The 21,291-nt window shown below is 42.7% G+C and overlaps 1 protein-coding gene across 5 annotated transcripts in view; it reads right to left on the bottom strand.

The window, feature by feature from the left end:
* Positions 1-21,291, bottom strand: part of PTCH1 (patched 1) — a 69,339-nt gene that overhangs the window by 29,363 nt on the left and 18,685 nt on the right. For 4 of the 5 annotated variants that reach the window (XM_045839796.1, XM_045839794.1, XM_045839797.1 and 1 more), the window contains 10 exons: positions 10,695-10,884; positions 7,828-7,897; positions 7,635-7,726; positions 6,061-6,259; positions 5,648-5,769; positions 4,707-4,854; positions 3,743-3,874; positions 3,181-3,336; positions 2,409-2,507; positions 1,797-1,922 (listed from right to left, as the gene is read on the bottom strand). In XM_045839796.1, coding sequence (XP_045695752.1) covers positions 1,797-1,922; positions 2,409-2,507; positions 3,181-3,336; positions 3,743-3,874; positions 4,707-4,854; positions 5,648-5,769; positions 6,061-6,259; positions 7,635-7,726; positions 7,828-7,897; positions 10,695-10,884 — 1,334 coding nt within the window. The remainder of the gene's footprint in view (positions 1-1,796; positions 1,923-2,408; positions 2,508-3,180; positions 3,337-3,742; positions 3,875-4,706; positions 4,855-5,647; positions 5,770-6,060; positions 6,260-7,634; positions 7,727-7,827; positions 7,898-10,694; positions 10,885-21,291) is intronic. The other variant, XM_045839795.1, reaches the window with a different exon arrangement.

Here is a 21,291-nt window from a genome sequence, read left to right as displayed (position 1 = left end):
TAACTACACAAGAGCTAATCATGTTGACAAAATTATAAGTGGAAACCTAATTTATGATTTGTCAATTTCTCTTCTTGGTCACACTCCTTAGCACCTTTGGTGATTAAAGAGATGAGAAGAGCATGAATGAGCTGGGTGTAGTAACAGCTTAAAAAGTAACATCAAAAGTGGTTTCCTTTAAACACCTGACCATCTTATGAATTACACATCACATTGTAAGGGAAAAGGAAATAAAGAAAGAAAAGGAAAGCTGTTGCTCTTTTCACCATTTTTGGAAAACAGTTGAAGGTTTAAAATTTAAATGTAGCCATGACCAGTGTGGCTCAGTTGGTTGGGCATTGTTTCACAAAGTGAAAGGTCATGGGTTTGATTCCCAGTCAGGGCATGTGCTTAGGTAGTGGGTTCAGTCCCAGGTCAGGGTGCATACAAAAGGCAACCAACTGATGTTTCTCCCCCTCTCTTTCTCCCTTCAGCTCTAAGAATAAATAAAATCTTTTTAAAAAGTTAAATGTAGTTCACAAACTTTAACAATACCAGTGAGATAGCAAAACCCTGAACCATTTCGGGCTTAGGAAGACCTAAGTGGTCAGCAGCAGTCTTTATCTGCTGTACCATGCACATCAAGACTCCTGGGAGTTCCCACAAATGCAGAGAAATGCCAGTACTTGAGGCTGAGCTTGGAGCCAACCACAGTTGCAGCCCTGTCAGTACAACACTCCACACTCACGATTCACATAAGCCGGCTCTTTGTTAAAAATCTCTCTCGCCCTGTCTGATCTAGCTCAGTGGATTGAGTACAGGCCTGTGAACCAAAGGGTTGCTGGTTCAATTCCTAGTCAGGGCACATGCCTGGGTTGCAGGCTAGGTTCCCAGTAGGCAGTAGGCAAGAGGCAACCATACATTGATGTTTTTCTCCCTCTCTTTCTCCTTTCTTTCTTCTCTCTCTAAAAATGAATAAACAAAATCTAAAAAAAAAAATCTCGATGGCCTCTGAGTATGAGAGGGCTGCTCTGGAAGGACAGAGCAGAAAAATGTGGAAGCCAAACTACTCTGCATAAAAAAGGAGAGGAATTTTGAGTTTTCTTTGGTAGCCTATGAGGGGAGTCAGGGACCAAAAGGAAAGAGTAAAGGGGACAGGACAGTTTGTGGAAGCTAACCAAGGAAAGGAGGTAGCAAGGGCCCATTAATGAACCCTCCTGCAGGCAGACAATGGTAACATATTCTCATATAGTGGCATCTAATAACTCAGTTTTAAGTTATCACCTAGCCTGGGCTACACTGCAACCTCCTCTTTATTGTCAACCTCCTATTTGTTGTAAGCTGCCTTGTGTTGGGCTGCTTTAGGGAAATCGGGGAGAGGGTGGCATGCATGGAGAGTGATTGTGGAAACTCAGAGGGGCCTTTAGAAGTGGGGATGGCTGAGAAGTAGGGCTGTACCACAGACAAATGCAGAGGACTCCTGCCTGTCTGAAGTAGGGTCTTACTGGCATCCCACATGGAGTGGCCCTGGTACCATTTTAGTTTAAGTATAAAAGAAAGGGACATTCCTAAGGCACCAGGCCTTGAAGATAACCTGGCTGCAGGCATCTGGGCCATAGGACTTAAAAGGAAGCAAAGAACCCTAGGACTCTTTTTATAGGGACTGTCAGATTCATTGCTGAAAGAAGTGTCTGCCCAGGAGAAAGGACCCCAGATGCCAGCATGCTACTTCATTCATGGCAATAGTACCGTCAGCACAGTGGTGGAGGTGCTCAGTATCAGTGTGGCACTCACAGGTTTAATCACTGGAAACTCACCTGGAGGGAGAAGGCCCGCAGAGCAGGGATGGGGATCAACGCGGCCATAAAGAAGGCTGTGACATTGCTGATGGATGTGAGGGCCACACTGGCTCCCGTGCGCTTGAGGCACTCCCCAGTCCTATCCTGAGGACGAGAAGCCACAGTGCTGAGAGCTGCACAGGGCAGGGTTTCCTCAGAGCACAGATTGTGTGAACAAGCCAAACACACAGCAAAATAAGACAGGTGGGAGCTTATAATGCTGACGTCAGGGAGTAAGAAAGGGGTATCCCCACTTCTGCCCCTAACATGTGCATTGGAAGCGTTTTCAGTGCTATCTACATAGTCATGTGCTTTTCCAAAACACAAAGCTGCTAAATAACATGAATTAAAAGATGGTGAGGACAAAGTGACCCCATGCCCCCGCCAAAAACCCTCAGAGAAACAAGTGTGCACTTGAAATACACTTGCTAAGATTCTTCTAACTTTACTTATTTACAGCCAGTAACATGTCATCTGACTTGAAACTCAATTATTTATTGGGACAGATTGTGGAAAATGAAAGGACAAATACTCAGGAACAGAGGGGGCTTTGGCTGTCCTCAAAGCTTTATTTTTTTGTGTTTCTATTACCTCAAAAGGGATTCTTTTATTCTGTCCTGTTTCACTAAATGCATGTGCCAGAAGGAAAACATCATCCACACCAACACCAAGAGCAAGAAATGGCAAAACCTACAGTGAAAACAGAGGACAGTGAATTAGATGTGTGAGCTTTGATTCTGCTCATTCTAGGGCTATTTAAAACATTACCACCAGCACCCCTAATAGCTAACCAAAGAACAGCTTACATTTTACTCATGGTAAAGCATTTGGTTTTATCTGATAGTTAAATCCCTAAAGTACAGCAGTTTTATTAGCTCCCAGTAGATCTCACATGCTTCTGTTTCTAAGTGCCATGTTCAATGATTATTTTTTAATAAATGAGAAGGAATGTAACTCATTTGAAGCAGTGGTTCTCAGAGCACAATCCCTGGACCAGCATCATCAGGAACTGGTCAGAAATGCAAATTCTCCAATCCTATCCCTCCAAAAATTGAACCAGAAACTCTGAAGTGGGGCCCAGCCATTGAGTTTTCACCAGCCCTCCAATGGGGCACAATGAAGTTTGAGAACCACTGCTCTAACAATTGATCTAAATGTCACTGATAAGGGAAGCATGCCTACTAATCATCAAGCCCATTCAGATCTGATGAGTGGGAGTGGTTCACTTAGAGATGGCACTCCCCTGAGAAACGTAGCTCCTAGCAGGAAAAGTTGAAGACCCTTTAAGTGACATGGACACATAGGAGGTCAGAGCCTGGGGAGGGGCATTGGTCAACAAAGCAATGGACGGCTCCTTTAGTACCTGAGTTGTTGCAGCATTAAAGGAAATCCCGATCAATGAGCACAGGCCCAATCCTGCAGCCACTGACAGTGCAACCAACAGGACGCCAGCCAGCCCCACGGCACCCTGGGACTTGGAGCAGTCCCAGCGCAGCATGGTTAAACAGGCATAGGCAAGCTGCAAGCAGAACCGTGGTGGGGGTGGGGGGGAGGGGCATGGAGGAATGAAGGGGAAAGGGAGGAAGAGAGAGGATGGAGGGGAGACACAAAACAAAAGCCAAACATTAGAATGTGTAAGGATTCTAATGTTTTCCCCCACCCATCACCCCAAATCAAAAGGTAAAACTTATGAAATACAACAACAAAAATTTACATCAAAGACATCACACGAAATGATACAAATCAGAGATGGGCAAACTGCTTTACACGACCACTTCTCTAACTGTTACGAAGCCCGAGCTCTCTTTCTTAAACGCATGTGTGTTAAAAGCAGTTAAAAGCAGGAGCCATCATGGAAAGGTAAAAACCAAAACCCAAAGAAACCCAAACACACATGGGTTTTGGGGGACTGAATTGATTGTTACCATCAGTAAGTAGCCACTGGCCACTCGGATGACGCTGACATCGGAGAAAGACTTGAGGATGTCGTCAAGGGTCGTTGTGGTAAAGGAAAGCACCTTCTGAGTGGAATTCTGGGCAACGCTTTGATGAACTACCTGTGGTCACAACAGAAGACTAAGTCCCAGATGAAATGAAAGCTTCAACAAGCTTCAATTGCACAGATGTCAGGGGCACATCATCTCAACCCACCCCTACTCTTTTCTTTATTTATGATAGAGTTCTACATAATTCAGGTTTGAACTTGGACTAACATTAAATGACCCTGGGCCTGGGACAGTGAGGGTGACCACTAATCGAGTGAGAATGTGGAACTATGGTGAGCTGGTGTCATTGAAGTTCACTCCCAGAGCTTTATTTACTCGACATGGAGGACTGCCATTCCCCTCTCCATAACTCTACAACTGATTTTCAGTCCCATCAGTTCCCCCTAATCCAAAACAACTCATTCTTATGGGCACTCCTCCCCCGTTCATTTGCTGGCCACCTTTAAAAGGTCACATGCAGTTTGGTAGAGGTCACTGCTTGGGAAACAAAGGCCAGCTCCTGTCACATGACCTAACCAAGGGAACTGCAGCTGTGAACAGATTCTATGCCTTGCTAATGTTTTCCAGACACCTTTTCTTGCTAACCAAGTACTTTTTTAAACACCATCATGCCTAAACTCTGGAGTTCACAACTAGTTATTCAAAATGTTTCAGTGCACCCTAATCAGCATTAGTGTCACCCAGATATTAAGATTTTCAGTATCGAGAAGAGGGAAAAAAGTTTTCCAAAGTTTTCACCCCAAAAGTTCCCAGAATTACAGTCTGTTTTGAAAATAAATTCTAATGAAAAAAAAAGTTTTAAAATGTCATTCAGATGAAGTATTTAGGAACTGAAGGGCTTAACTCAGATTCCAAGGTGCCTGTAGGAAGTCTGGCGATTTACCTCCACATAGGTCCTCTGCCAAGCCTCCAGGATGGCTGCTGCTTTGTCCTCATTCCAGTTGATGTGTGAGACATACTCATACCCCTTGAAGTGTTCATACATCTGCTTGGGAGTCATTAACTGAAACATGGTCTGCAAGGCGTGGGCACTGGGACGAGGTAGGGGAGAGGGCACAGGTCAGCACCCCCGGGAAGCAGCTCTCACTGCATAAACTCCCAAATGAGTGCCTCAGCTCACTCCCAGCCATTCTATCCTTCCACATGAGCACATGTTTCCATTAAAACTGGACCTGGATGGTTCCTTTATTTAATAGATTGATGTACCATATTAAAGGTGTAACCTTACAAACCTTTTACAGATAGACCCCAAAATTAAATTAATAGGCAATTTCCTTTCGCAGTTTCTACTCAATGAAACAGGAAAGGTAGAGGAGCAGACAGCTGATAGCTTGACCAGATATGCTGGGCTCACTACTCCTGCATGCTCGCTTGTGCAGAAATCCCAGATGACAACTTTCCCGAGGGACAAATCTCAGACGGAGTGCCTGACACTTGATGGAATGGAGTGCACAAGTGCGCAGAGGATAATTCTTGAGTAGCCATCATTTCTTGGTCTTTCTGTTTAATAGGCTACAATGGAGTTTAACTCCTACTCCTTGCAAACTTTGCTGTGACCAATGTTTGTTGCCTGCTTTTATTTATATATACAAAATGGACAGATCTAAAATCCTATAGTCAGTCACTAACTATAGTCTCAATGAAAATGACAAAAATGTTATAAAAAAATTCCCCACAATTTAGGCTGGTCTGGTATGCTATTATTTCCTAGCTAGGGTAAGTGTTAAGTATTAATAGAAATACACTTGCAGATGTCAGGAGGGAAGTGGTTTTCAGTACAGGACAAAAATGAGAAGTCTTGAATTTCCCCGTGTATTGGATTACCTGACGAGCTTCCCAGTGCTGTTCTTGACTGTGCCACCAACAATCAGCTCCTCTTGCCAGTGCATGTACTTCCTGGATAACCCATGACATCCGCCATTCAAAACAAGCGCCATATCAAGAGGCTAAAACAGAAAGACAGCCACATAATTGTGGGAATTAGCAGGCAGGTCACATGCCTTGTTAAAATCTAGTGCATTCAGGGCTTGTTTGTTTCAGAGAGAACATTAAAAACAAGGCTAATGAGAGGCGTATAGTAAATCTTACACAACATTTTGCTCTATGAACAAATTTAGTTCCACAAATAAAGTTATTGAGAATGAAATCTTAAAAATGAAAATAGTAAAATGAAAAATGAAGGAAAAAATCAATATTTTTTTCTTGCCCGTCCCAAGAAGAATCACTGATGTACTCACTTTGGTTGCATTTTTGTTAGGGGCAGTGGCAGGGCAATCTGGATCAGCTGGATTGAGGCAGGGCCGGTCCATGTAACCATGACCAACTTCCGCCTTATTCAGCATTTCCTCCCAGCTCTCCACTTGATAGTTTATTTTCTTTAACTCTTCTAGGAATTCCAAAGGGTCAAAGTTTGTCCACTGCAAAGGAGGCTTACCTCTGTGAAAGAAATTAGGAAGCAAGACAATGAAAAGAGGCTTCCAAACCCTTAGTAAAATAACAAGATTGCACACAGTGTATGTACTACTTGCAACTGCATGAGGCTTTTTTGGTAATGCTGCCATTCTGGGACCCCGCCATAAAAAAACCAATGCTCCTTTTGGGTCTATCTGTATGCAAACCTAAGTCAGGAAAATAATTCCTGAATGAAGGTGGCAAGCAGAGAGCTAATAAATGAGTGAAGGCACAAAGAATCTTTCATTGTCAATATATTGTATTTTAATACCTAAAAACAAAGTTAGCCAGTGGTGCTTCTAAACAAAAGACTGAGATTCAAAATTAAGAGGGGGAAAAAAGAGGGAATCACAAGATCAAATTAGCACTTGCTGGCCTAATAACTGCTTTGTAAATGTCATCAATCAAAATATTTGATCTCCATTACCTGTAATAATCCCATACTTATGAGCTCCCTCTGACAGCCTGGCAGTCAACCCTGTAACCCCACTGCTGCCTCTGCCATCACCACCATCAAGGCCACTTCCCCCCACACTCACTTTTGAATTTGTTCTGTTGACAGACCAGAAAGGCTTTTGGCTGCCTGTTATGTGGTTCAAACCACACTGTAGCTGCTTAACCAGGCTGAAGTCATTATTCAGAATCTCCCAACCAGAAAACACAAAACCCCTTATTTCCCATCTAAAACTGCACACTGAAGGTCAGGGTATGGCCACTGCAAATTGCTTCTGCAGATACGTGCAAGCTAGGACAGAAACAATAACCCAAGCACTAACTCTTACATAATTAACTGAAAATGCCAACATTGATTAATAATTATTCTTTAAATGATGCGGTATATATAATATCCAACTGGTAAACTGAAACATCCACTCCCAGGGCCTTGAAAGATAGCAGATTTCCCCCTTAAATGTTATTAATATGATCCAAAGAAAGGTTAGCCTTTTACTCCATGGGAAGATCTTGAACTTCAACTCAAAATATTTAGCTCGGACATGTGCCCACTAGTAAATTCCCTCTTTAAAGTTAAGCTTGAGCGTAGTCTGCAAAACTGCAAACATTTTAAAGAGTTAAAAATCACACATACTCTGGAATCATTTGCATTTTATTTGCATATAAATAGGCTGGTAAAAGTGAATGAAATTTAATGATGCCTACAGAACTTTTTTTGAAAAGAGGAAAAATATTCTGCTGAAGTCCCCTTTTCCCCTCAACTATTCACTCAAAAAATGCACAAAGAATTTCAATGTTTTTATTTCTTGTTCAAAACTGAAACAGAATAAACAATGATAAAGTAACATCAGAAACATTCTAGAGCTTAGAAATCAAAGACATCAGAAATCAAGACCGTAGCACTTACAGGAGGTATGCTGTCCCAGACTGCAGCTTAGCCCCTTCCCAGAAGCAGTCCAAAGGTGTGATGATTAAACAAGGGTAGAGATATTCTATTATCTGTCAAAGTTAAAAAAAGTAGACCATGCATTAGGCTAGTGCATACCACTGGAGTGTTTCTGGGGATTTTTTTTTTTTTGGTAAGCAGAGAGAAAATCTACCTGGTCCATATAACCTGTTTCTGTGATAAGTTCTCCGGATTTGTAACACAAATGTTCCAATTTCCACTGCCTAGTAAAGAGCAGAGACAAAAATTTCTCATTGTAATAAAGTAAGGAAATCAGTGCAAAATTAGAAACATAGAACATATAAAAACAACCACAATTTCAATCACTTTTAAGTATGTCAAAATGAGCAGAGCTTTTGGCAAGTAGAGTCCCAACAAGCTTCCTTTAATGAGTAGATAATACTCAACTGTAATTAACATGTGGGTGTTTATGCAAATGAATGCTACCAAAGTACTTGAGAAGTCTTGATTTTTTAAGCATTCTCCCAATAATCTTGTTTACACCATTAACCTGCTTTTCCACATACATTAAACAGCTTCAGGGCAAATAATTCAGAGTTGAATTATCACAAATTCCAAATAACTGGGGACTAAATCAGTAAGGCTTATACTAACATATATCCAGGTGAGAAAATATTACTGACTTTTTTAACGGGCAGATAACGGCCTTATTAACAGTGTTCAAAATGAACCTTCCCACTTTTAACCATGAGTCAATGCTGTAAACGACAATGCCAGGTAGGTCCATTTCCCACTGTACAGTCTTCCCTTCCTGCCTTACAGAAGTGATATTAAATATGCTGACCTACAGTTACCTTTTAGCTATCATGTAAGTATTATTATAGAGTTCTGGTATGCCCTGAAGAGGGCTATATAGGTCCATGCCTTTAGGGAGATAAGCCTAACTAGAAAAAAGAAAATTTGGAAATGGTAAAGGAGGGAAATCCAAGAGAAGATAAAACAGAAACAAAAAACTTCTCTATTTTACTGACCACCCCAAGGGGTCTGTCTCCTAGACTTGGCCTTTTTCCCCCGTGGAGCCTGCCTACACATTGCTCAGGACCCCACTAAAATGCCACCTTCCTGCTAAGCTTTCTTTGACCAGCACTAGTAAGAACGACCCCCTTTCTCTTGAGTATTGGCTGCTCAGATCTCCTGCACAACACCTGGAGCACCTGCTGGGGAGACTGCCTGTGTTTGACTTTGTACATGCTTATCTACACTAGTATCTTTCTTCTCCCTAGTGAAACTGCCAGCTGCTGAGAGCAGGGCCCAAGTTATCAATCCATTCATCCATCTCTCCATCCTCAACCACCCATCTACACAAATGTTTGTATTTTAATTCCACACAGCATCAAAACAGACTAGGACAAGTAGGTTCTCATTTAATATCACTTGACCAATTAACGCTTATTTATGCTCGCTCAAGAAGGATCTGGCTATGTTTAGAAAACACACTGGGCTTGGACACATAAGAAAGGGGATGAAATCTGGCTGTACTATTTGACAACTGTAGGAACCTGGACGCAAGATTTAATTGATCTAATTCCCAATTTTCTCACCTAAAAACGAGATGGGTTGAATTAGGTGTTCTTTAAAGTTAATGCATAAAAGTTCTCTGGTTCCATCAGCTTAAGAGTGTTATTTCATTGTACAGAGGCTTTCACCTTCTCCGCAAGTGAATGACAAACCCCTCTACCTCGCAAGGCAGGTTCTGGATACAAAGGTGTCCGGCACGCTCACAGTGGCCTGGGACACCACTTCTGCTTGTAAATGTTACAAAATTGCACTGGGTAGTTGCTTTCCCTACAAAGCTCCCAATGGATTGGGAGGGCTGTGCTGGTAAGAACCTGGATGCGCTCTCCACCCAAGTCTGCCCGACAAAGGTGCTAAATACATCCCCTTACGTTTCCCAAAACCCTTTCATGCACACATGTACCTGATCTTGTTCTGGGAACTGCCAGAGGATAATACAGCAAACGTGATCATAACTTAGTTTACAGATGAGGAAACAAGACTATGCTACAGATATGTGACATGTCCCAGGTCATATTGGGCCCCAGAACCCTGCCTCCAGCTAAATGGGTCTTAGAGCCATTCCAGTCAAGTCCATGCCGAGTTGAGGTGACAACAGAGACAAGTATAGATTTTCCCTTTGTTCTCCCTAGCCACTGAATATGTCTATGCTGTCACTTTCTCACCTCCTCTGTGAAAAATAAATCATACTTGCCAACCACTCAGTCAAGAGAGTTGAAAGCCTATGAGGACAGGATAGAGTTCTACCAGTGTCAACTCAGTGGTCCCATGGAAATGGGGTTTAGTGGCAGTCTTCTCAGCAGTTCAGGGACAAGATCCAGTTAAATTCTCCAAGTCATGTAAGCAGTCAATTGACAAATTCCAAGTGCCTACCCTGACCCAAATGCTGTACAAGAATGGACAAGATGTGAACCTTGCCTCAATATCTAAGTTTAGACAGATAAGAAAAGGTGCTATTAGTTTTATTCCAGAACTCTTTCTGTGCTTTCACTATACCCACAACATAATGTTAAGTTAGCTATGAAGCTAAAGGGTAATATTTTGTAAAGCTATGCCTGTGTCCACCTTACTCCATCAACCTGTCAGCAGAAATTCACCATAGTAGCTCGATTTCTTCCCTGCTTTGTGACACAAACCAACAACCGTCAGTATTTATTCTTATTCCTTGCAAGCTGACCAAAGGCAATTCAAAATCTGTTCTAGAAGTATCTTAAGTAATGAAACATCTTCAGAGCAGGTATATAGTTTACCCAGGGGCTGCTTGAAAGACCACATGCACTTGGGTATAGTGCCAAAATACTTACTGAAAATATATTATAAAGTCATGAATTTGATTGGTTACCAAACTCTAGAAACAAACCAAGATTTTAAAAAAATCATTTCATTAAAAAACTATTTGAACTAACACCCCACATGTATTTCCAGGGTAATCTTATTTACTAAAATGAAGGGGCCTAGGCCAGCAGTCTCTTCCCACCACCTTACCTGTTATACATATACACGTGGACCCGGCTGGCCTGGAGTGCTGAGTCCAGGTGTTGGCGGAGTGCTTCTGTGGTCAGGACATTAGCACCTTCTTCTTTCGGGGTCTGTATCATGAGTTGAGGATTAAACATAGCCTCTTCTCCAATCTTCTGGCGAGTATAATTTAATTCACGACTTACTCGGCCACCAACTGACAAACATATACAGGTTTCAATTAGAACAGCAAAATCTTGAAATTCACATTTTACCTGCTACCTCACAGAGCAGCAGAGGACACATGATAAATAAACAGTCATAAAATGTGTGGGTGACGTTTGAGGATAAAGTCCTGTTATTGTTACTAGCAATGTTTAATTTTACCAATAACAAACATTAAAAAATACTCACTGAAACCCTGAGGGACTGTCCTGTCACATGCAAACCTAATCTAATGCGTGTGGCATGCACACCTATGCCTGAGTGCCTTGTGTACCTTCTAATCAAGGTGCTGTATGTGCAAAAGGGGCAAGGGCCTGGAAAACTTGAGACACCTTTTCCTTGCAAACCAGACCAGATACTGCTGTTACCATTTCTTTCACTTGTATAAACAATGTGCCCTCACAGCACATTTCCAGATAAATGGCTTCAATTTACACTCTTCTCCTAAATAATCTGGCAAAGGTAACAAGGAAATGTTTCTCCTTGTAGAAAAAGAAACAAGGAAAGGTGACAAACCTGTATTCAGCAAAAACTTGCCAGGAGAAGATGAATAATGGGACCCATGTCAGACGCACTCAGGGAAATCCCACTGGAGAGGAACCAAATGTATCAGCCATAGCTGTCCCAGGAAGGCCCTGGAACCTGGTTTTATCAGCCTCACCTGGTCAGCATCCAGAAAACACAGGTGCCAGGTTGAGCTGCCTGTGTTCTGGGAGCTCCCCAGGTAATTCTGAGCCTACTGATGAAGCCAGATCCTATACCTCAACAACAACCCTACACCCCAGCAGGCCAGCCAAGCCAGGTGTGCGAGAGGCCAACACCACTGGACACAGTGATATTGCTGCAAATTACTTTTGTCTTCTTCCTCAGGTTCTAGATTGTATTTCAGTTATGGTTTTAAAACAAGCCAAGCTCAGCATGCTACACCTGGCTAGGAGGTATGGCGGTGAGTTTCATTGCTGAATGGGGCATATGTGTGGGGAGGGGAGTGGTGAGGTGAAGCTCTGATCCCAAGGGGCTGGTGAGGGAAGGGGCTGGGAGCAGCAGCAAACAGAGAATCCCAGAGCCCCCTCCACACACACACTCCAGGGCCCAGAAAGTGCCTAAAGGCACTGATAGTGAACCTTTGCCTAGCCACAGGCCTTCAGCTCTATTGTTCAGAAGGAGCCTTCAGTGATCACTGCAGCTTTCCCACAAGGAATCCTTTTTCTTTAGGTGTAGTATTGAAGGACATAAACATTTGGTTTGGGCAAGTAAATAAATAAGTACTGGGAAGTACGGGTTATTTAATTCTCTTGGCATCTTTTATATACAAGAGGGTAGGCTAAAAAGCAAATAATGCCCTCATTAGGAAAATGAGTGAGTACAGATTCACAGACCAGCAAGGTCATCTGGGCAGGTTCCTGCAGATGGCTCAGTTGGCACCTCCGGACTCTGTGAGGTGAGGTGGAGTGTGTCAGTCAGAGAGAGGGAGGGGGTGGGGAAGGGGAGATAGACGAAAGGGGAATTATCAATTGATTACCCAAAGTATTAAGACTCCTCCAGCAGATCTTTGACAAATGCCCTAGGGAATTAGGGAGGAGTGTGCAATCAATTTGAAGCTCAAGAAAGACTGAAAGAAAACGCAGGAAACAACTTGCAATGCAGGACAAATTTACATAAGGCCACGAAGGCCCTTTACAAGGAGCTTCTCTAAAGCTGCCTGTGGTATGGGCCTGGCTGGTTCAGGCCTGGCTGGTTCCTTGGGCAGAAATCACAATGCATTATTATAACCAATTAACTAGTGAGCTGAATTACACTCAATCCCACCTTCTCAAAAGACAGAAAAGTAGTTTGAGGCTAAAAAGTCAATTATTAGCCCAGAGGTCACTGCTGAAAAGCTACAGCACACCAAGGAGCTCCAAATAGCCTTTCTGAAGAAAAGCTCAGCCTCTTCCTTTTTTTCTGGCTCTGTGACATCAACGCCCCGCACCTATAAATCATTTATATTTGCACTGGCCTCCTCAAACATTGGCTAGCACAGGATTTCTTATTCTGCTTATAAAAGTTGCACTTCCTTTTACCTTTGATGAAGCTTAGAACTTTAGGTGACTTAAGACCTTGAGGTAAAAAACAAACAGAACAGGCCTGCAGGCCCCTCACCCAGACTTTAGCAGAGCCACAGCCTGAAACTATAACCAAGATGATGACCCCAGGGAAGAGTGAGTGCACATGAGAAAAATCAGATGCAAAGTTCCTGAAACTGAGAACTTGGACGACACTCTTTGAGACCAAATCTCATAATAGATCAATTACTTTATTACAGGGGTTTTCAGGAATGCTATTTCTGCAAGATATAAAATCTTGATGCTATTTCCTGAAAGATATAAAATGTACCTCAGGGGCTCATAATGTCACCTTTTTAGATGTTTCAAGATATATATTTTAATAAATGCATGCATTTTAATAAAGGTGTACATTTTCAGGTCTCTGGGATTGAAAATGTTTTTGCTCTTCCATCTCTTTGCTCATAATAAATATGAGTATTTTTGCTAATGTGACAACCAGTTTCAACCAAGATAAGACTACTATCTAGGTGGACTGAACAAGAGTTGAAAGACCCTGAAATCTAAAGCTTCCTCAACCACCTATGCTGTCTCTCACTTTAAATTCCATTTACTTTTACATATTATATAGCCATATTTTACTTAACATTTCACCTTATATTTAACCAAACAGGAATTATTTTTGCAAAACTAGTCAGTAATTTTTCAAACTCTAGTTGACATCCACTTTACTTGACAAATGGTTGTAACACCATTTGTTCACCTGTTGCACATTTGCGGTTGCATGCTGTGTGCTACGCCATGGGTGCTGTGGTGGGTGGGACCAGGGTGTTCTTCGCTCCAAATGCTCACTGGCCAGTGAGGCAGACAGGCCACAGACAAGCAAAGCAATGAAATACACTCATGGCATGACAAATGCCATGGAGGAAATGAAGATGGTGATGCCTTTTGAGTTACTGTGTGGTGGGGTAAGGGCAGGCCAGTTCCATTGAAGTAGCAAGGGAAGACTTAAAAGGAAGTTAACTTCCAGGAGCTGGGAGAAGAGTGTTTTGGGCAGAGGAACTGGCAACTGCAAGCCCTTAGGTTTGGCTTTTGCAGAGAAAGAATGGAGGCGAGTGTGCCTGGAGTTTTGGCAACACCGTGATAACGTCATTCACTTGGTTGCAATGGTAGGTTCGCTGAGCTCCTTCTCCGGTGTACCTGTGCATCAACTACACAGCATTCATGTGATGTCACATCAGTATTCACCCAAGGTGCTCTGGAACAAGCTACCAGAAATGGAAAACCCTCTGGACTGAGCAGTTTTATGGACTCACCTGACTTGCTATCCTAGCTCATGCCCCTATCCTAAATCACAGCTGAGTGACAACCAAAGCTGTTCCTTACCTCGCTGGCTTCTTTATCACGCACCAGCATGAAGGCTGGCTCTTAGAAAGCCCCACAAAACCCATTTCAAGTGAATGAAATTACAGGTGTGATCTGGGGAAAGTGATTTTCATCTCTTTTCATTTTCAAGATTGAAGTGCCCCTCTATTATTTTTTAAATAATTGAATGTGCATAAAATACTGCATAGTCACTTTTGACCACTGAGCAGAATGAACCACAAGATCTCGTATTTATGATACAGATGTAGGAATACTCATGGCTATGTGAACAGCCACGATTATGATTACTGTGTAGTGGTTTTTTATGTGTAATATTCACCCGCTTCCCATTTTAGAGTTTATCTCTATTTTTTAATTTTTCTGCAGTAAGCATGTATAATGAAAGATTTCTATGTGATAAGAGAGAAAGAAATATAAAGGCTACTTGGTCGGAATCTGAATGAAACATAAGCTCAATGCAAAAATAACATGCATCTCTATCATATTCTGAGTCCTCACATTCTTTTCCTTCTCTAAGAAAATAACAACCACCCTCTTTGAAAAAGGCTCAGAAAAAAAGTTATCTTAGGATCCTGGGACACAAAATAACCTTTATACACGTGTGGTGCTTCCGACTTGCAAAAAGCCCTTTCACATTCATTATGGATTTATTTGAAAATATTTTGCTCACAGCCACTCTCTCATCAAATTGGGAAAAACTGGACTAGACAGGTGATGAGAACCAGGATCAGAAGACCAGGGGGTTCTGAGTGTAGCCCTGCCACCTTTGGCACCGAGATTTGAGATGAGTCCATGATACAGTTAAGCCTCGACAATAATGTGAAATTTCCCAAATCTTTAACCAGTGAGCAAGCATCCATTCAGTTATTAATTTATCGCAGGGTATGTATCAGCATATTATAGAAGAGAAAGCGTAGCTGCAGAGTTTGGGGGAATTACAGAGTTGGCTACCCAGCTAAGAGGAGGCAGAACCAACATTTTAACCCTGAGTCCTTTGAGTCTTGTGGCTTCTGAGCACCAGCTGAGGATACAAGTCTAGGAGCACCAAATCCACATCCCAGCCTATAGCAGGCTCATAGAAAGAGCTCTTAGAATACATGAAATTGAAAGTATTACAGAGGGCAAAGTTGCACCCAGATTTTTCACCATCACTGAGGAAACAGTTTTGCCAGTAGGTCCCCATGGGTGGCAATGGACAGGCCCCATTTTTTTTCTGGTCCCAGATGGGCACAGACGAGGATGCTCAGAGAAGAAGTAGCGCTAAGCCTCTTTATCTGCAAATTCCAACCATCTTGTTCTCCAGAAATCTGAGGCTTAAACCAATTCTTTGAAAGAGGTTGGTTAAAGAGCATCACTTCTGCAAAGCTATTCTTGATCAAGCTCTGCTGACCCTTTCCTCCCAAAGCCAAACGTATGGTTTCCAGGTTGAAGACAGGCCAGCTCAGGTGAACAACCATTCCACTCTAGGGTCCACAGCTGGGCCCATGCCATTCCAACCCATGGTGGACCAGAGACGCCCTCTTCATAATGTTCTCGGCGACATTATTCCTTAGCACAGCCTTCTGCAGAGAGCTCAACATTGCCTGTGGCATTCATGCAAAAAAAGCTTTTTGCAAAAGCTCATTGTGATCCACAAAAAGATAATCTGGGCGACCAACCAAAGTATTTTTCCCAATAAATTCCAAGTCCTTTCAGGGAGGCACTGTCTGCTGCCCACTCACCTCGGTGCACCAGGCTCATGGGGTTGGGGAGGGTACACTTAATGTGTTGGGAGAATAACTGAATGAACAGCTTCAATACAGAACCTTGGGAACAGGCAGTCATCTGAATAAGATATTAATTCTCCCCAAAGCCTCAAAAAGTCAATCAGTCAAAACAAATGACTCTTTCAGCCTGAAAAGTACCCACTCAGAGTCCAATTAGGAAAATGGGGTCTGTGTATATGCAAGCGTAGCATTTGCATTTGATTAATCCCATGAATTATCTGACAGATGCTAGAGATTTTTTTCCCCCTTTAGTTACTTTGGGTCCCTCTTTCAATGTTGCGATTAGTTACTGTGAAGGTGAAAAAAGTACAAATCTCTAAAAGGGTGTAACTGCAAAATTATGAACACCAGCTCATTTTCAACCTTGAAAAAATGAAGATTCAGTAATTTGGGCAATTGGCTGAAACCTCCTAGACTGTGAGTTTTAGTCCCTCTTCCACCCATCTCTTATTCGTGACTAGCCAACTGCTGCTTAAGCTTCTGGGCTGTTTTTCTCCTTGTGAAATTGTGCCCTTGGGTGCTGCCATGGGAAAATGCTAGACTCAGATAGCCCCAAAGGAACCTGCCTCCACGAAGGGAGTCCAGTGAGATAAAAACAAGGAAAACAAGACAAGAGCAGGACACATCTCCCCTCCCCCTCAGGGGGAGGGAGAGTGCAGGGGAGTTGTGGGAGGACTGTTTAGAGCATGAGTCTGCTGCAAGCCCCCACAACAGCTGTTTGTGGTGCCATCTGTTACAGCACAGGCTGCTTCCTCTGAATGGCCTTCCCTGAAGCCAATCGCTCGCCCTGTCGGACACGATCAGGTCACCCCAGCATTCTGTCCGTACTGGACCTGCTGCCTGCAACAGTCCCCCTCACCTCCCAATATTTCTTACAGGGTCACCAGCTCCTGAGATGACACTGCATCTGTCAGGAGGCCCATTCTTCACTGGTGACTTGCTGTGCAAATGAGGGCTGTAGTGGACACCACCTAAGAGAGGCCCAATGAAGTCACAGCCTGCAGACCTGAGGATGTCCCTGGGTGCTGGCAGGACACAGGAAAGTAGAGCTCTGCTTCATCCCTAATTGCCTACCTGCCTAGCTGTGAACTGTCCCAGGTCCTACTATGATTTCACCTGAATGCTCAAGTGCTACAAACAAGCAGATGTAAACCCAAGCCTGTCTTTCTGCAGGAGCTGAGCATGCCCAAGAGGGTCCAACACATAGCATGTTCACTCAGGGGGAATGCTGAACCAGGATGCAACACCCAGGGACTAAAGACTGCATGCTATTATCGAGTTCTAAGTTTTTAGTTAAGGCCTACTAAAGTCTTCATTTAAAAAAACCAACAACAAACAAACAAACAAACAAACACAGAAAACAAGCCAATAACAACAAAATCCAAATGTTTGCAGGGAAATGGGCTCTCTACAGAGCATTCAGGCTATTGCATAACATTAACCCCAGTTCCCTCCTCCTAGCTTCTATGGGGCTGACATCACCTCTCCTCTCTGTTCTCAACAGTCTTCTTGCCATTGTCCTGCTTGGGCTCTTTCACTGGCCTCCTACTTAAGCACGCATGGGGGGAGGAGACAGTGCAAGTCCCCATCATCCCCACCTCTGAATGCGGACCCAGGTTCCTGCCCTTGTGAAAGCACCCAATTTATGTCCCACAACTGGTCTTTCCCTTTGCATCAGTGCAGGGAGATGCCTGTCATTGGGGGCCACTTCCATAATTTTGTTGCCATTGGGATTAGCTAGATTAGGGGCTGATGCATAAGGACCCCCTGGTGCAGTGAGGAATTTTCATCACCAGGTCAGCAGTGGTGTGAACTATATTCTGTCACCACCACTCCTTACAGCCATTGAGCAAAGGGTGGTGAAGAGTATTGATGGGGATGTGGAAGGAAAAAATGCTTCAAGTGCAAAAATGTACAAACTCACCATAGCAATAAGTTCCCCCATTATGCATTTCCAACGGTGTGCACCATTCAAGACTGTCCTCCTTTCAAACCAGAAACTTATGGGATTCTTTTCTCATCTAATGGGTCCAATGGTGGTAGGCAGAATGGTGAGCATGGCTGCCACAAAGCAGAGAGAAACTCTAGCCCTTTGCAAAAAAACAGTTAAGCAGTTTGGGAAGAGTCTCACAGTTGCAACCTTAAATTATGTTCAAGGTGAACCAATACCTCCTCCGATAGTTGTCCCCATTCTTCTAAAGGACAAATACTATCCCATCCAGTGGGGATCCCTCTCCCCTTCAATCTGAAGGAAAACAATGTGGGCAGGAGCAGTGAAGGGAATGGGGGAGGGAGGCAGGAGGATGGGGAAAAAAACAGAAGCACAACTCTCAAGTCGTGCTCCCAGGAAACCATTTGACCCATTCACCTACCCAAAGTCCCCATCCCATCAATGCTCCTGTGGGCCCTGCATGAAGTAAACACAATTTGTAGTTAAAGTAATGGGATTTCTGCAAGGGTGTGCGTGTGTGTGCGCGTGTGTTTTACAGAACAGGCCCTCTTGCACAGAACTGGGCTGTTCCATCAAAGCCGTATCTGTTATATTTCTGTCTTTCTCTTCTGTTTGGCGTATTCACCAACAAGAGAAAAGGAGGTAAGCTTTGGCGGCCCTGACCTGCAGCTGGAACACAATACTTTCGCACAGCCCTGCCGACCCCTGACATAAATTTTACACCGCAGCTGGCATTTACACACTCAGCATTACCATATGTATAGCTGCTCAGTGCTAATTATGCTAATCACCTGTCTAACTCGCTGCTGCGAAAAATGGTTGTATTTAGCAGTCCAGTGCCTACCAATGCAGCTTACTGTGTGGCTGAAATGTACATTCAGACGGCCCTGAATGGCAAGATTTTTCCACGTTGCTGGCTACATTCAGTCCTCAGAAAAATTTATTCAAGTCAACTGGTTTCGGTCCACAACAAAAAAGTTACGAGAAAAAAGTGAGTGTGTTCTTGCCCTAACATTCTGGATCTGCTTGCAAGCAAAATGATAAATCAATTGGTGTGGGAAACAAAAAGGGAGCGAGATTTCTTTTGGGAGCCATGTGAAACTGTAGCCTATTTTTTTTAAAAAAGGGGGGGAGGAAGGGTCATCCTATTCCCCAAATCTCTAGAAAGAACAGTTAATAGATATTTAGTCCTAATCCAAATTCTCTCAAGTTGTAAGCTCTGTTTGCAATTAAGCAAGGTATTAAATATGTGCAATTTTTTTTCTGGATCACGTGTAGACTGCAATGATGGTTCATATTTGTCATTTTTAAAACTCCTTACAACAATGTGTAAACCTCATGGGGAAAAATCAGGTAAGAGGAAAGAATTTCTTAGGCAGTTGGGAAAATTCTTTTGTTATTCTCTCTCTTAGAAAGCCTCTATTTCCAACTATGCTGTTTGATATCGACATCTATTTTGTGAAGTTTTCTGGTTTCCCCACTAAAGGAGCAAAGGAAATCAGGGAAATTGGGTGGGGAAGATGGGAGAATTCAAATAGGAAAACAAAGTGATGGCTGGGAAAAGAGAGACATTTTCCTTAATCTCAAAATTCCTATTTTTATCATTAGTGTTTTTTAAAGCAATTTTCTTGGATCACTCTACAGAATTGATTTCTTCAATCAGGATAATGTTGTTATAGATTGTTTCAATAATTTCCCAAATTCACACTGAAACTCCACTTCCTCCTAACTCACAAAATACTTTTATATTAACTTCTAAAAACTCTGAATTTAGTCTGTCTAAAAATTGCTTAGTATTAGATAATTTAGATGTACAGATAATGTCTAGTAACCCAATCTCCTTGAACTGGTTCTGCCAGAGGGGTGGTCTTAAGTGTCGTTACTTTCTCACCTCCAAATGGTCATTATTAGTAGATTCTTTACTTGAATTTAGAAACTGAAAGGCCATTTATTTAGCAACATACCTTGGGCAATGCCCCAGTGCTACAAAACAGCAGAGTAGCTATGTGATACATCTTGGGTTTACACGCAGAAGGTACACCAACCCAATAGGCTTTCTCAGACACAGGAGGTGGTTGTGAAGGAAGCTGGCCTCTCCTCCACTTGCTTTGCTCAACTCTCAATTTAATTCACAACAGATGAAAAGGGTGATGTTCATGGATGCTTCTATAAAGTCAATAGCTTTCTTACTATCAGAACCCCCACATTCTGTTCAACATTTGATATACTTATCTGACCCAATGAAAAAATGTTATCCAAGCCACATCTTGCTGTCTTTGACATCCCTATTCAAGCTGATTTTCTTTGCCAGTCCAAAGCACTAATTCATCTGTAGTTCCAGATCTTGACTATGCAGCCAAAAACACAAACAACAGGACCACTACTGTACCCACTGCAGAGCAGAGGGCATACCCCTCATCCCCTCCCAATCTCTCCCTCTTCTCAAATAGGAGATGGACCACCCTGCCTCATGCCACAGAGCAGTGTTTACATTGCAGCACTTGACTGTGTAATACATCTGGCATTTTTTGGGCAGGATTCCGGAGCTAGGGGCCAGAAGCCCTTAAGCAATGATTTAAGGGGAAAAAAATTATGCACACTGATTTAACAAAGCCCACTTCCAGCTCCTTTTGCTTACTTTTGTAACACGTTTCATCAGTAACTGAAAACTCTTGCTTGTTAATTTATCCTAACTAACAATAGCCAATGAAGCTTGTGCTGTGGCATGGAGACCTGCCCCTTACTAGCTCCACCATCACAGCCAGTTGGTGTTTTGGGACCCACACACAGTATGGACTATTTGGGCCACCTCACACCTGGGTTTCTGGATTAGAAATAAGGTCCTGACTCCACATTGTAGATCTCTCCAACAACAAACTTGTCATTCATTAGCAGATATCTGACTGCCCACCAGTGATGCAGTTTCCCTAAGACATGACCACCGTTTTTTCAACTATGCTCTAAATCCAAATATAACAAAGAAGTCTTAGTCTTTAAAAGTGACAGAGGACTGGATGCATCTCCACAATAGTTGAGCAGTTTCTTAATGGCAGCAGTCTACTGTTTTGGAAGGCTAATGAGCTCAGTGAAACTTAAGATACTTATAGAAAAACAGAGACTGCAGCGCAAAGAAAAAAACAACCCTAAATCCAATTTACGAGGAAAAAAAATCTAGTATTACCATAAAGTACCCAATTTCAGAGTTTGGAAGCAAAGAACCAGTAAATAAAGTATTTCTATTTTTTTAAGAT

Source organism: Phyllostomus hastatus, unplaced genomic scaffold (genome assembly GCF_019186645.2).
Source record: "Phyllostomus hastatus isolate PE091 unplaced genomic scaffold, TTU_PhHast_1.1 phas_contig_312, whole genome shotgun sequence".
NCBI lineage: Eukaryota > Metazoa > Chordata > Mammalia > Chiroptera > Phyllostomidae > Phyllostomus > Phyllostomus hastatus.
Note: the sequence above shows the minus strand (reverse complement) of the source record. Positions and strands in the feature narration are given on the sequence as shown.